Source organism: Erythrolamprus reginae, chromosome 3 (genome assembly GCF_031021105.1).
Source record: "Erythrolamprus reginae isolate rEryReg1 chromosome 3, rEryReg1.hap1, whole genome shotgun sequence".
Lineage (NCBI taxonomy): Eukaryota > Metazoa > Chordata > Lepidosauria > Squamata > Dipsadidae > Erythrolamprus > Erythrolamprus reginae.
Genome location: NC_091952.1, coordinates 172,420,129 through 172,435,284, shown reverse-complemented (window position 1 = coordinate 172,435,284; position 15,156 = coordinate 172,420,129). Strand labels below are relative to the sequence as shown.

Genomic DNA, 15,156 nt, shown 5'->3' with positions numbered 1-15,156 from the left:
TTGACAGAGAAATGAATTACCAAAAGAAATTGCAAGATTATCTTTAATAGATGCACTCAAGAGGAGGTTGTCAGAAGACTTAATTTTGATTCCAGCATTGAGCAGGAGATTGGGCACTATTGCCTAAATGTCTTTTTCCAGCTCTGGGATCCTATTTTTGTGGGTACTTTGTCTCAATCAGATCTGTAGTTTCGTAAATTCCAAAATCATTTGAGTCAGACAGAGTACTCAAAACTGGTTCAGAATAGATGAGACTTACTGAAAGGAACCAAAACTGATACTGATTTAAGATAAAAACTAACCTAACAGTTTGAATGACATGGGGTAACCACTGACTAGAAAGCTCAGGTTTCATGTCCCAGCCACCATATTCTTTGAGTTCACTTTCTTCAAGGCTGAATGGAAGCAGAGCACCACGTATCAGTTTGACCAGTGATTGCATCACTTGCTGAATCATCATCTAGGACAGGAAAAGGAAGACATCATGTTGAGCCAATGATAGTTGTACATAAACCATTATATAGGGAAACAAAATAACAGTTCATTAAGTTCTGTTAGGACTGGGGTGAATGTAGAAGCAATTTTAATAACAATATGTGGGCGGTAGGTTTTTTTAAAATTAGCCAATCTAATATTAGTCAATCTATTAAATGCCGTGTTACTATAGAAGAGTTTTTGGCTGGGACATTAGTTTTGCTAAGTATTCATTCTATAATCAGACAACTTCATGGCACCGGACCAGAATATCTCCGGGACCGCCTTCTGCCGCACGAATCCAAGCGACCGGTTTGGTCCCACAGAGTTGGCCTTCTCCGGGTCCCGTCGACTAAACAATGTCGTCTGGCGGGACCCAGGGGAAGAGCCTTCTCTGTGGCGGCTCCGACCCTCTGGAACCAGCTCCCCCCTGAGATTAGGATTGCCCCCACCCTCCTTGCCTTTCGCAAACTCCTTAAAATCCACCTCTGCCGTCAGGCATGGGGGAACTGAAACATCTCCCGCTTGCCCATGTTGTTTTGGTGTTAGATTGATTGTGTGCTTGTTTTTTAATATTCTGGGGTTGTTTTTTATGAATTTTTTAGCTTAAAATTGTAATTGGATTGGTGGGTATTGGATTTGTTATTATGTATTGTTTTTACCTTGTTGTGAGCCGCCCCGAGTTTGCGGAGAGGGGTGGCAAATAAATCCAATAAATCTAATCTAATCTAATCTAACTACCATCAGCCAAGAAGTGAAACAAAGATAGGATTTATATGAGCAAAGGTTAACAAAAAAAAAAAAGATCACACATAATAGAGTTCCAGGAACCAATGAGGTTAAGATACAAATTAGGTCTAGAAAACAAGACTAGAACTCTAACAGCTGGACATAGGGGCACATTACACGAAGACACATCCAGCATTGTGTTATGTCCCATTAACCAGAATGGCATTGCAGGTTTTAAGCCTATGCCATAAAGCTCAATACAGATTCCCTGTGTATTTGGGAACAACAGGGTTTGCTCAGTAGATTATCCCTACAAACAGCCTTCACTCTAAACCAGGAGTGTCAAAATCACATCCTCACGGTGACGTCATGTGACGTATCGCGACTTCCCTCCTTCGCTAAACTGTGCATGGGCGTGGCCAGCATGTGATATATGTGGCCCATGGCCTGTGAGTTTGACAACCCTGCTCCTGAAGCTTCTGCACATTTTAGTATACTAAATCTGTGCCTGCTGCCATCACTCATTGAATATAGAAGGCGCTTGGGGATGTCCTGATTGGAATCTGGATTGCAAGTATCCAAACAGCAAGGGGCAGTTTTCCTTCACTTATTCTACTGGGTCCTGGATCTTGGCTTCATCAATTTCCCCCAGGCTTTTCCACATCCTTTTTGAGGTTAAGCCCTAACAAGGCCATTGCATTCAAATGCAGTTAAAATATTAACACACGAGGCTCACTCCTGGTTTAAAAATATTTAAAATCACTTCTGATTTCCAAAACCATCTAATAAATGGATGCCTGCTTCCTTACCTTGAAATCATTTTGCCTCTGCCTGGCATTCTTCTTTGATCTTTCCATTTGGCCAGATTTTTCACCAGTCTTATAAAAGAAAAAAAGAGATGCCAATCTTACCACATTAGTAGTATCAGCAATACAATTGCTCTATGTATTCAATTTTAGTACATACAGAAGAGCCTAATTACTGTAAGGATTTTGCAGGAAGTTGAAAAGAGACTTTAAAACTGGATTAATGTTCTTGCATGCTTTAATAAATTAAGAGAGAACATTAGCAGAAATAAAAATATTTTAATTGATATTTTAACCTTTTTCATACCAAAACAATTTTCCTACTATATACTCCTAAAAATGACTTTGGTATACCATATTCAAGAATATTCAACTAATTCAAAGTACAGTGGCACCTCTACCTAAGAAAGCCTCTACTTATAAACTTTTCTAGATAAGAACCGGCTGTTCAAGATTTTTTTGCCTCTTCTCAAGAACCATTTTCCACTTACGAACCCGAGCCTCCAAAACTGTAACCGGAAAAGGCAGGGAGAAGCCTCTGTGGGGCCTCTCTAGGAATCTCTTGGAAGGAAACAGGGCCGGAAAAGGCAGGGAGAAGCCTCTGTGGGGCCTCTCTAGGAATCTCCTGGGTGGAAACAGGGCTTCCACCATCCCTGTGGTTTCCCCAATTGTACGCATTATTTGCTTTTACATTGATTCCTATGGGAAAAATAGCTTCTTCTTACAAACTTTTCTACTTAAGAATCTGGTCACAGAACGAATTAAGTTCTAAGGTAGAGGTACCACTGTATATTAAAAATACTATTTAATACAATCCTTTCAGCTTTCTGAAAAACAAAATGCAGTCTAGCTAGTAAGCATATCCTCTTCCATTTAGAAATAGTGGAGTAAAGTAATCACTTTACTTTACATTTTGAATACTGTATATAAAATTTTGAATATATAACAATACATTTTGAATATATAACAATTCTCTGCTTTTGGTGAATTCCTGATTGTGTTACAAAACCTAGATCTCAGAGTCATTAATTAGAGGAATCAAGGGAGAATGGGACTGGTTAATTAAAGTTCTTATTTTTTAAAAATATAGGATTAGATTAGATGATCTCTGTTTTGTTTTAGATCTACAGAATCTATGAACACTATAAATATATTCACCAAAATATTTCCTCTCTTCCCACTTTGTTCAATTTTGTTGACTAGGTTACCCCTTCCTGTAGAAATTTCTGAGGTAAGCCCAGTAGTTATAACTTGCACATTCACCACATGTATAAACAGATCTCTTCACTTCAGTTAACTTTCTAAACCTAGTAAAACCGTGGCAATTCTTAACTGATTTTTAAAAATATGCAGGTCATCTTTACAAGTAGTGAGTCTAAATCATTCAGCTTCTTTATTACTGGTTTTTTCCATGATTACTCATTAGTTTCGTGACTAAATTATATCCTATGTGGGTTTTGAACACAATTTTTATGAGAACCATTATGTCTGTGTTCAATTGGCTTCTTACTTTTAAAGCAGTGGTTCTCAACAAGAGCTTCAGTGGCGCAGGGGTTAGAATGCAGTACTGCAAGCTACTTCAGCTGATCACCGGCTGCCAGCAGTTTGGCAGATCGAATGTCAGTAGACTTAAGGTTGACTCAGCCTTCCATCCTTCCAAGGTCGGTAAAGTGAGGACCCAGACTGTTGGGGGCAATATGCTTACTCTCTGTAAACCGCTTAGAGAGGGCTGTAAACTTGTTGCTTGTATCCTAAGATTTTTATTAATATTGATTGTTTCCTCATTGCTTAGTTCAGTGATTTTCAACCGTTTTTGAGCCGCGGCACATTTTTTACATTTATAAAACCCTGGGGCACATTGACTGGGAGGAGGGAGGGGGCTAAAAAAAGTTTGGGCAAAAAAATTATCTCTCTCTCTTCCACCCTTTCCCTCTATTTCTCTCTCCCTCCCTCTTTCTCTCCCTTCCTTCTTTCTCTCTCCATCCCTCTTTCTTTCTCTTCCTTCCTCTTTTTTGCTCTCTTTCTCTCTCCCTCCCTACCTCGCTCTATGTCTTTCTCTCTCTCTCCTTCCCTCCCTCTCTTTCTCTCTCTCTTGCTTTCTCTCTCTCTTGTTCTCTTTCTCTCTCTTTCTTTCTCTCTCTGAGCTTCGCGGCACACCTGACCATGTCTCACGGCACACTAGTGTGCCGCGGCACACTGGTTGAAAAACACTGGCTTAGTTGACCCCTATGACAATCATTAAGTGTTGTACCACATGATTCTTGACAAATGTATCTTTTTCTTTTACGTACGTTGAGAGCATATGCACCAAGACAAATTCCTTGTGTGTCATGGCACCGGGCCAGTTTATCTCAGGGACCGCCTTCTGCTGCACGAATCCCAGTGACCAGTTCGGTCCCACAGAGTGGGCTTTCTTTGGGTCCCGTCAACTAAACAATGTCGTTTGGTGGGGCCCAGGGGAAGAGCCTTCTCTGTGGCGGCCCCGACCCTCTGGAACCAACTCCCCCCAGAGATTAGAATAGCCCCCACCCTCCTTGCCTTTTGTAAGCTCCTCAAAACTCACCTCTGCCGTCAGGCATGGGGGAATTAAGATAATCTTCCCCCCTAGGCTTCTACAATTTATGCATGGTATGTTTGTATGCATGATTGGTTTTATAACAAGGGTTTTTAAACTGTTGTAATATTGGATTTTTACATTCTGTTTTTTGTCACTGTTGTTAGCCGCCCCGAGTCTATGGAGAGGGGCGGCATACAAATCCAATAAATAATAATAATAACAACAACAACAACAACAACAACAACAATAATAATAATAATCACACTAGGCCATTAAAGAATTCTATTCTATTCTATTCTATTCTATTCTATAGCACTGTAAAGTGGTATATAAGTCTAAATGCTATTGCCATTGCCACGATAAAACTCTAGTTCTTCATGTTATGGTGATCCCCAATCATAAAATAATAAAATTATTAGGAAACTCAGGGCTGGGTTCTAACTTACTTTGCTGCCAGTGTGCTCCCCCTGCGCTGCATGGCTGTGCCTTGTGGGCATGTGCAGTGACTTTTTTTTTTACAAAAAAAAAGAGCCGAAAACAAGATGGTGATGCATGCCCAGGGCCAGAAATTCAACTTCTGTGCATGCTCAGAAGTTCCCATGGTATAGGTTTTTTTTAAACAAGTAGTCTAGTTGCATGTGGGTAAATCTGCCTGGAAATGGATAGAGGAGCAGTGTCTCAGTTCCTAAGATTATCGGAAATATTTTTTTTCTCCGATGGTCTTAAACGACCTCTGTGAAAAGCTCGTTCTACCCCAAAGGGGTTGTGACCCACAGGTTGATAACCGCTGTTTTAAAGTAACACTAATATAAGAAACAGCTGGCCAGAATGGAATGCAACATTTATATAGTTTTGCACTACTTCGAAGCATGGAAACATTTTAAAACAATCTTAATAGCCTGAATATTGAACTTAAGCCTGCATATAAAATAATTGGAGATAAAAAGCAGTCATCTTCCAATTTCCCTAGCCCCAGATGTCCACCAATGAGGCATTCACCTTTTTTAGCCTCTTCATCTACCAGACAAAAGCACAGTAGAAGCAGTTAATTTGAATTTGCTGCTGTGCAACTATCATTCAACTCTCAACACTTCGTACAAATGGCTGGGGAGAGCAGTTGTCATTCTTTAGGTGACTGTATAAATGCTGGCAGATTGGTAATAAGGGAGGGTCCTATTTTATCAATATTATACATGAGAAGGCAAGCAATAATAGTAGTTAGAACTATCTCTTAACAGCTTAAGAGTAATAAATCCTGGAAGCTGCTTAGTGTCATTTTTGATGCAGAAGGAATTTCAGAAGCAATCTATAAAGGAGCTCTAATATATTCTATTTTCCTTTTTGTATCTCAATCTGCCTGCAATTCCCAATTCAATTACAGATGGAGATGCTGATTGGATTATGCGCACCTAGTTAATATGAACCTGAACTCTCCCATTCTTACTCTAAATTTCAGCCACTGCATCAAACAGGTTCACAAGAATGCAAAGAATGATTCCTCCCCTGCTCCCCACAACTTCTCTGAACAGTTGGTTCTTCCTTAGGTTTTCAGAAAATTAATCACCTGGTTTGTTAGCAAAAAAAGATTAAATCACACTTGATATTTAAGCAAAAGAATGTTTGAATAAGCCAAACATTATTTTATATTTCCCATAAACTGCATACAGTGGTACCTCAAGATACGAACCCCTCGTCTTATGAACAACTCGTGATACGAACCCGGGGTTCAGAAAAATTTTGCCTCTTCTTACGAACTTTTTTCGAGTTACGAACCGGCGTTCGGGAGGCTGCTCGGAAGCCCCCCGGCTGTTTTAAAAGGTGACAGCCAGGCTGGGGGACTTCCCAGCAGCCTCCCGAACCCCGAACCCGGAAGTTCGGCAAAAGTTCGGGGTTCGGGAGGCTGCTGAGAAGCTCCCCAGCCCGGCTGTCACCTTTTAAAACAGCCGCGCGGCTTTCCAGGAGCCGCCAAACGCGGAAGTTCGGGTTTGGCGTTCGGCTTCGGAAGGCTCCTGGAAAGCTGCCTGGCTGTTTTAAAAGGTGACAGCCGGGCTGGGGAGCTTCTCAGCAGCCTCCCGAACCCCGAACTTTTGCCGAACTTCCAGGTTCGGGGTTCGGGAGGCTGCTGGGAAGTCCCCCAGCCCGTCTGTCACCTTTTAAAACAGCCGGGCGGCTTCCCAGCAGCCTGGGAAGGCCGGCGGTCTCCATTGCGGAGCCCAGCCATGTGGGCTCCGTTCCCCCTCTTACCAGCCCAGCAGGCAGCCGCCGCGGAGCCCTGCCATGTGGGTTACGCCCCTTTCCTCACCGGCCCGACCAGCTGGCCGACGGTCTCTGTTGCGGAGCCCAGCCCTGTGAGCTCCGCTCTCCTCCCCGCCGGGTCTCTGTTGCGGAGCCCAGCCACGTGGGCTTAACCCCACCCCTCTGTCCCACCAATCGCCCGTATCTAGAAGCTGCCACCCGAGCGCTCTTGCCCGGCGGGAGGCGAAGCATTGGGGTGGGGGGGCTGTCAGGACACCCCCCCACCCCAGCACTTTGCATCCCGCCGGTGAAGAGCAGTCAGGCAGCAGCTTCTGCCGGACACGGGCAATGGGCGGGACAGAGAAGCGGGGAGAATCAGGAGGTTCCTTTGGCAGCTGGGGGCTGCCTGGCTTTGTTGTTTTGGCTGCAGCGGGTGCCAGGCAGCCTCCAGCCGCCAAAGGAACCTCCTGATTCTTCCCGCTTCTCTGTCCCGCTCATTGCCCGTGTCCGGCAGAAGCTGCTGCCTGATTGCTCTTTGCCGGCGGGATGCAAAGTGCTGGGGTGGGGGGGTGTCCTGACAGCCCCCCCACCCCAATGCTTCGCCTCCCGCCGGGCAAGAGTGCTCGGGTGGCAGCTTCTTCTAGATACGGGCGATGGGTGGGACAGAGAAGCGGGAAGAATCAGGAGGTTCCTTTGGCGGCTGGAGGCTGCCTGGCACCCGCTGCAGCCAAAACAACAAAGCCAGGCAGCCCCCAGCTGCCAAAGGAGCCTCCTGATTCTCCCCGCTTCTCTGTCCCGCCCATTGCCCGTGTCCAGCAGAAGCTGCCTCCCGTGCCGATGTTCCCCGCCACGCGCGGCTTGGCTTCCCTGGCTGCTTGGCCGGGAGCTGGATGCTGTGGTGGCGGAGGAAGGCGAATGCGGCTTGGAAGCTGGGAGGGGGGCAGAATAAGGGAGGAGAGAGGCAGCCTCCATGCTTTTCTTTCGGCGGAGCGAGAAGTAGAGGAGGAGCTGGATGCTGGTGGTGGCGGAGGAAGGCGAATGCGGCTTGGAGGCTGGGAGGGGGGCGGAACGTCTTTGGCCACTTAGCTCCTCCGCCGAAAGAAAAGCATGGAGACTGCCTCTCTCCTCCCATATTCCGCCCCCCTCCCAGCTTCCAGGCCGCCGCCCGGCTGTCATTTTGTAGAGAAGCGAGAAGCGGAGGAAGAGCTGGATTCTGGTGGTGGCGGAGGAAGGTGAATGCAGCTTGGAGGGGGGTGGAATATGGGAGGACCTCTTCCACGCACCCCCGCTGCCGCCAGCCTCCGCGCCGCCGCCCGGCTGTCATTTTGTACAGAAGCGAGAAGCGGAGGAAGAGCTGGATGCTGGTGGTGGCGGAGGAAGGCGAATGCGGCCCAGAGCCTCCCGAACCCCGAACTTTTGCCGAACTTCTGGGTTCGGGAGGCTGCTGGGAAGCCCCCCTGCCCGGCTGTCACCTTTTAAAACAGCCCCCGGGCTGTTTTAAAAGGTGACAGCTGGGCGGCAGCGTTTTTTTGCGGGGTTTTTTTTGTTGTTGCACGGATTAATTGACTTTACATTGTTTCCTATGGGAAACAATGTTTCGTCTTACGAACCTTTCGTGTTACGAACCTCCCCCTGGAACCAATTAGGTTCGTATCTTGAGGTTCCACTGTATTGTCTAAATACCAAATGTAAATACTCTTACCTCACTAAATAAGCTTCCATTTACATAAGAAATCCAAAGTTTCCAGAAGTTGGGAAGCTGGCTTACTACAAGCTTAGTTAACTTTTCGACAAATGCTACTTGCTGAGGAGTTTTAAATCGCCAACCTGAAAAAGGTACAATACAAGATATAAATTCATTACTAGAAAATTGTTGAAGAGGAATTGTATTTATGATTGACATTAAGAGTGATAATTCATAAATGCTAAAGAAATGAATATGCTAAATAGTGTTAAATAAGACTAGGCACCACTCTGCTTTATTTAGCAAATTTAAAAACCACAGAAGCGCTTCATAGTAAGAGTTTAATTGACTGACATTTGTGATGCAAAATAAATTAATCCAATTAGCTGCTCTTTAAAAATCTCATGTCAATATATTTAAATACAGCCATCTATTATAATTAGGAATTAAGACTACATAACGAGATAATGAGAACAGACATTTAACTGGTGACCCCCTAATTAGTAATTCAAAGTTTTATCCAATGCATTGCACCAGCAAGGCAAATATTCTTCCAAGGTTTGCAAAATGAAAAGGAAAGGAAATCCAACACACAAAACTGTGTAATGTGATCACGACTGGACTTACTTTCATCACGACTGGACTGAGTGCTACTGCCTCTTTTCAATGAAGCACTCCGACTGAGATGGCCAAGTGAAGATGAACGAACTTCACTGTCCAGATCGAGCAGCGGACTATGTATCAATGGATTGACTAAATGGGAGAGTACATTGGTGTTAGTTAATACACAGTATTAACCTTTATAATTTGGTATTATTTATAATTTATAATCCACTAAACAAAAAAACCACCTTGCAGATAAAAGCATGTAATTTTTGCAGCTGATTACAAGAAACTTGTATTTAATTTTACCTACATACATCCCTAATATATCTCAAATCAGGAGCTCTAATGTACATTAATATGTTATTTGATTGAATTTCTTAGAGTCAGCAGGAAGTGATGTAAATAAAGAAAAAAACCTGTAACTAAAATATGAAATAAATAATCTAATAATCTATGCTTATAGTACTGCTGAAATTGCTTAAGATTTTGAACTTCTAATTGTCAAAAGGGCTGCACATAGTGGGAGAGCCTTATTGTTCACACATTTTTGAGTTAGATTATCTGTCAAATGGAAAAAAACAACTACCCACAGATGAAGATAAATCTTATATATTTATTTATTTAATTGGATTTGTATGCCGTCCCTCTCTGAGGACTCGGGGCGGCTCACAGCATATATAAAAACAGAACAATAATGTAAATCCAATTAATACTACAATGTAAAAACAATTAAAAGAAAAACTTATCAACCAAACATTCAGCAATCATACTTAAGGCATTCAGCGGTCAGGGGGAAGATCTAAAAGTCCCAAGGCTGGCTGCAAATATGAGTTTTTAAGCTCTTTCGGAAGGCAAGGAGGGTGGGAGCAGTGCGAATCTCAGGGGGGAGTTGATTCCAGAGGGCTGGGGCTGCCACAGAGAAGGCTCTTCCCCTAGGTCCCGCCAGCCGACATTGTTTGGTCGACGGGACTCTAAGGAGGCCAACTTTGTGGGACCTCACCGGTCGCTGGGATTCGTGCGGTAGAAGGCTGTCTCGGAGATAATCTGGTCCTGTGCCATGTAGGGCTTTATAGGTCATAACCAACACTTTGAATTGTGCCCGGAAACTGATCCAATGCAGTCCGCGGAGTGATGGTGAGATGTGGACATTTCTTGGAAGGCCCAAGACTGTTCACGCGGCTGCATTTTGGACATCCGAACACAAAGGTAGCCCTATGTAGAGAGCATTGCAGTAGTCGAGGCTCGAAGTGATAAGGGCATGAGTGACCGTGAGCAAAGACTCCCTGTCCAAATAGGGCCGCAACTGTCTAGTACCTCTGCCACCGATTACAACAAACAGTACTGATTTTATATTTCTCTACATTCATTCATTCATTCATTCATTCATTCATTCATTCATTCATTCATTCATTCATTGGATTTGTATGCCGCCCCCCTCCATGGACTCGGGGTGGCTAACAACAGTGATAAAACAACATGTGACAATCCAATAGTAAAACAATTAAAAACCCTTATTATAAAACCAAACATACATAAAAAACACACCATGCATAAATTGTAAAGGCCTAAGGGGGAAAGAATCTCAATTCCCCCATGCCTGACGGCAGAGGTGGGTTTTAAGAAGCTTACGAAAGGCGAGGAGGGTGGGGGCAATTCTAATCTCTGGGGGGAGTTGGTTCCAGAGGGCCAGGGCCACCACAGAGAAGGCTCTTCCCCTGGGTCCCGCCAAATGACATTGTTTAGTTGACGGGACCCGGAGAAGACCCAACTGGGATTCATGCAGCAGAATACATACTTATTCCCAATCAGGAACTTCAATATATCGTAATATGCTGATATTTGAGTGCTTTTCTTATAGCCAGAAGAATTAGGGGGAAATTATAACTAAAACACACAAGATATATTTCTATAGTATTTCCATATAACATACATACTTGGTGATGTAAAATAAATGAAACAAATATTAAATCCTTTAATTTTTTCTGTTCTCTAAGTTAGAAAGTCAAGTACTAGAGAAGAATAGTTGCCTTCATAGTCTTGCTTGTCCATTTCTAATGAGCATTTGCCTGATTCAATGGAAACTGGAAGTTGAATTAGGTGATCCAATCTAATACAAGTGTTCTTGCATGTTGTACTTTAAAAAGCCCCATAATGTAAACAGGTGATATGGATACCATAGAATTCCTTGAAATATCAATCAATGTAGCTTAAAGCAAGGTTAAAGTGAATTACTGAATGATCAATTTTTGTCTGTTTGGAGACCATAATAAGAGCTTTTGATTTTCCCAAAGACCACAAAAGAGTATGGTGATAATAATTTGACATTATGGAAGACAGGATCAAATAAGGGCAAAATTCACTTAATAGTGTTTTAGCAACTGTGAATTGCTGAATTGTGGTCGCAAGTCGAAGACTACTTGTAATAAATTACCAAGACCCATATAATAGGTGGAAATCTCATTTTTTCTCTCCCCAAAGCCAGTTTGGTGCCTCTATCTACTGCTTTGAGGCAGTAACTTGGTAGTTTTTGCTGCTACCAACTATCTTCTAGGGACAATCTTACGTACTATCTATACCTTAACTCTCAAGTATGTGAGAATTAAGGCTTTCAAACTGTACAGTCCTTCTGACCATTAGAAGACCAAATTTTGGGGGGAGGGGAGGGGGAGGTAAGCTAATTTCAACAGTGCCAGAAGTGGAGTGCTTCCTTCTCAACTTTGGAAGATAAAGCAGTACCTGACAAACAAAATCAAGCTTTATTAAAATGTGGAAAAAAGGATGAATTGCAGATTGTAAAGAATCAGGGAGAATCAGCCTTGAAGGAAATAACCAAGCTACAGTATTATATAAGCAAAGAGAACAGAAATGTTTAAGTCCTGGGAAGCAAGGTAATGTTTAGAAGAGACTCTGACAGGGTCCTAAAATTCAATTGAATCCAATCCAACCCAATCCAGTCCAATCCATCCATCCATCCATCCATCCATCCATCCATCCATCCATCCATCCATCCATCCATCCATCCATCATAGTTTTTCCCATAGAGTCTGTTTCCTGATCTGATCTACCTGAAAGAGTACCCTCTTTCAAGCCTCCCTGAGCGTTACCTCTCCTTCTTCTTATATGCCAATGAATCATGGAAGAAATTGCCTTAATTCAAACATTAGTTCTTCACACAGATCAGTAGTCAAAATACCAGCTTAAAAAAATTGTTTTTTTAAAAAGTAAAAAGATCCACAAGGTGGCATCAGTGTCCTACAAATGATGCATTCTCTGCTGAATCTTTGAGCAGGGATACTTGGCAGGTTGTTATTATTAAATTATTTCTACAGATTACAATAAATTTCTAAATAGTAATTCTACCTCCAGAAATACGCCCTGAGATTTGACTCTGGATGGACATTAAGTACCTATCTCATAACTTGTACAGAGAAATAAAAGACATTAGACTGAGCTCAGCCCACCAAAATAACATCAAAAACTGAACAAATTCCCGACTTTATGTACTGTATTTTATCTATTTTCAAAGAAACAGAAGCTTCCTGAAGCCAATGTTCTTTTGCTTCAATTACCTACACTTTCCATTTTCTTGGAGATTTCAAGATATTAATCGCAGGCTCTTGGGATGACAGAAAATCCTGCTCTTTACCCAAACTGACCTCGCTTGTATTTCTGCTGAGCCAAGACCAAATCTTTTTCAAATTTTAGCAGAGGAGAAGCTAGGATAATCTGTCTTCAATAGTTAACATGACCAAAGACCATCTTACATTCCCAGCAATGTGTATTGTTCATCTTGGAATGCAGTCTGACATGATGTCTCTTCAAAGCTTAAAACACCTTTTTTGTACGTTATACTCACAATTCCCTCAAAATGTGTCCAACAATTTTAGCCCCAGCAAATCTGGAAAGAAACTCCATATAACCTAGCATAATATACCGGAGACTTAGGTACTCAAAATAGAATCCTACTTTGCTAAAGATCTTATTCTACATTGAGCACAAAACCCCAAAAAATGAAGATATGGGCAGATTGTAAAAAAAGTTTTTTCCAAAACTAGTAGCATAGTTATTTAAAGCCGAACCACAACTTATTCAATAAAGCAGCGTTTCCCAACCGGTGTGCCACGGCACACTGGTGTGCCGCGAGACACAGGCAGGTGTGCTGCGAGCTCCCCGTCCGATCTGCCCCCTCTCCTCCGCCGCCGCCCCCTGCCTTGGGGCGCGACTTCTCTCGCGGCGGCGGCTGCAGCTTCAGCTCCTCGGGACGAAAGCGCTCCCAGCCCTCTCTCGCAGCCCCCTGGCTGGGAGCGCTTTCGCTGCGAGAGAGGGCTTTCTCCATCCGTTTTGGGAATGCCGGCCCCGCCCCGCCCATCTCTCTCTCGCGCCGCTCCTCTTTTCTCTCAGCCCTCCCTGGCTTCACTTCTCAATCCCTCCCTCCTTCCTTCCCCTCAGCCGTTCTGTCTGGGGGTCTCCCGCTCTTCCCTTCCCCGCCTCCCAGGCTTTGCCTTTGCCACCCCCACCCTTTTTTGGTTGACAAGGAGTCCTTTGCTGCATCCCGCAGTTCGCACTCAGCTCGAGGCCGCTTTCCCTGGCTGCGCTCAGAACCGACAGGGCGCTGCTCTTTCTCTCTCTCACTCTCTCCCGTGAGGCGGGGGAAGGGAAAAAAAGCAAAAAACCCCTTCTTGCAGCGGGCCCACGCTCGTCCCTTCAGCAGTGAGGGAGGGAAGTCAGAGGGCGAGGGAGCGAGCGAGCACTCTTGTCCTCGGTGCCCTCTGCAGCCTGCCTTCCTTCTTCTTTGCCACCGCTGAGGGACGGAGAGAAAGATAGAAAGGAAAGAGGGAGGGAGAGATAGAAAGGAAAGAGGGAGGGAGGAAAGAGGGAGAGATAGAAAGAAGAGATAGAAAGGAAAGAGGGAGGGAGGAAAGAGGGAGGAAGAGATAGAAAGGAAAGAGGGAGGGAGGAAAGAGGGAGGGAGAGATAGAAAGAAAAGAGATAGAAAGGAAAGAGGGAGGGAGGGAGGAAAGAGGGAGGGAGAGATAGAAAGGAAAGAGGGAGGGAGACAGAGAGAGAGAGAAAGAGAGACATAGCAAGAGAGAGAGAAAAAAGAAAGAAAGATAGCAAGAGAGAGAGAAAGAGATAGCAAGAGAGAGAGAGAGAGAGAGAGAGAGAGAGAGAGAGAAAGAGACATAGCAAGAGAGACAGAAAGAGAGAGAGAGAATGAGAGAGATAGCAAGAGAGGCAGAGAGAGAGCAAGGGAGAGAGAAAGACAGAGGGAGGGAAGGAGGGAGAGAGAAAGAGAGCAAAAAAGAGAGGAACAAAGAAAGAAAGAAAGAGGGATGGAGAGAGAGAAAGAAGGGAAGGAAGGAAGAGAGAGAAAGAGGGAGGGAGAAATAGAGTGAAATGGAGGAAGAGATATTTTTTTTTGTCCAAACTTTTCTTTAGCCCCCCCGCCCCCCCTTTCACTGTTCCCCAGGATTTTGAAAATATGAATAATGTGCCGCAGCTCAAAAAAGGTTGGGAAACACTGCAATAAAGAGATTAAACAGAAGTAACTGAAATTCAACACGTTGGCCAATATGAAACCATTGTCTGGGTTTGAGTCTCAATAAATTTGTAGCCTTTTGGAAGAACAGCTTTGCAATCTAGGAATGCTTTTTATGAATCAAAAGAAGTATCCGTTGAATATGTAAATTTTGGCTGTAAGTACAGAAGTATCAATGGTACCATGAGGCTTAATATTTCTAAGAAAGTGAGAATCAAGATTTTGAAATTGAAAGTCTATTTACCAATCTCATCAAATTAAAGCAGCTCCTGCTTTAATATACCGCCTTCTGCTGCACGAATCCCAGCAACCAGTTAGGTCCCACAGAGTGGGCCTTCTCCAGGTCCCGTCAACTAAACAATGTCGTTTGGCGGGACCCAGGGGAAGAGCCTTCTCTGTGGCGGCCCCGGCCCTCTGGAACCAACTCTCCCCGGAGATTAGAATTGCCCCCACCCTCCTCGCCTTTCGTAAGCTCCTTAAAACCCACCTCTGCTGTCAGGCATGGGGGAACTGAGATATTCTTTCC

General features: G+C 43.9%; 1 protein-coding gene across 2 annotated transcripts in view; it reads right to left on the bottom strand.

Annotated features, from left to right (window-relative positions):
* EXOC2 (exocyst complex component 2) overlaps positions 1-15,156 on the bottom strand; it is a 119,965-nt gene that overhangs the window by 56,067 nt on the left and 48,742 nt on the right. For both annotated transcript variants that reach the window (XM_070747169.1, XM_070747170.1), the window contains exons 12-15: positions 9,113-9,238; positions 8,504-8,628; positions 2,013-2,081; positions 303-460 (exon numbers count right to left, since the gene is read on the bottom strand). In XM_070747169.1, the coding sequence (XP_070603270.1) occupies positions 303-460; positions 2,013-2,081; positions 8,504-8,628; positions 9,113-9,238 (478 nt within the window). The remainder of the gene's footprint in view (positions 1-302; positions 461-2,012; positions 2,082-8,503; positions 8,629-9,112; positions 9,239-15,156) is intronic.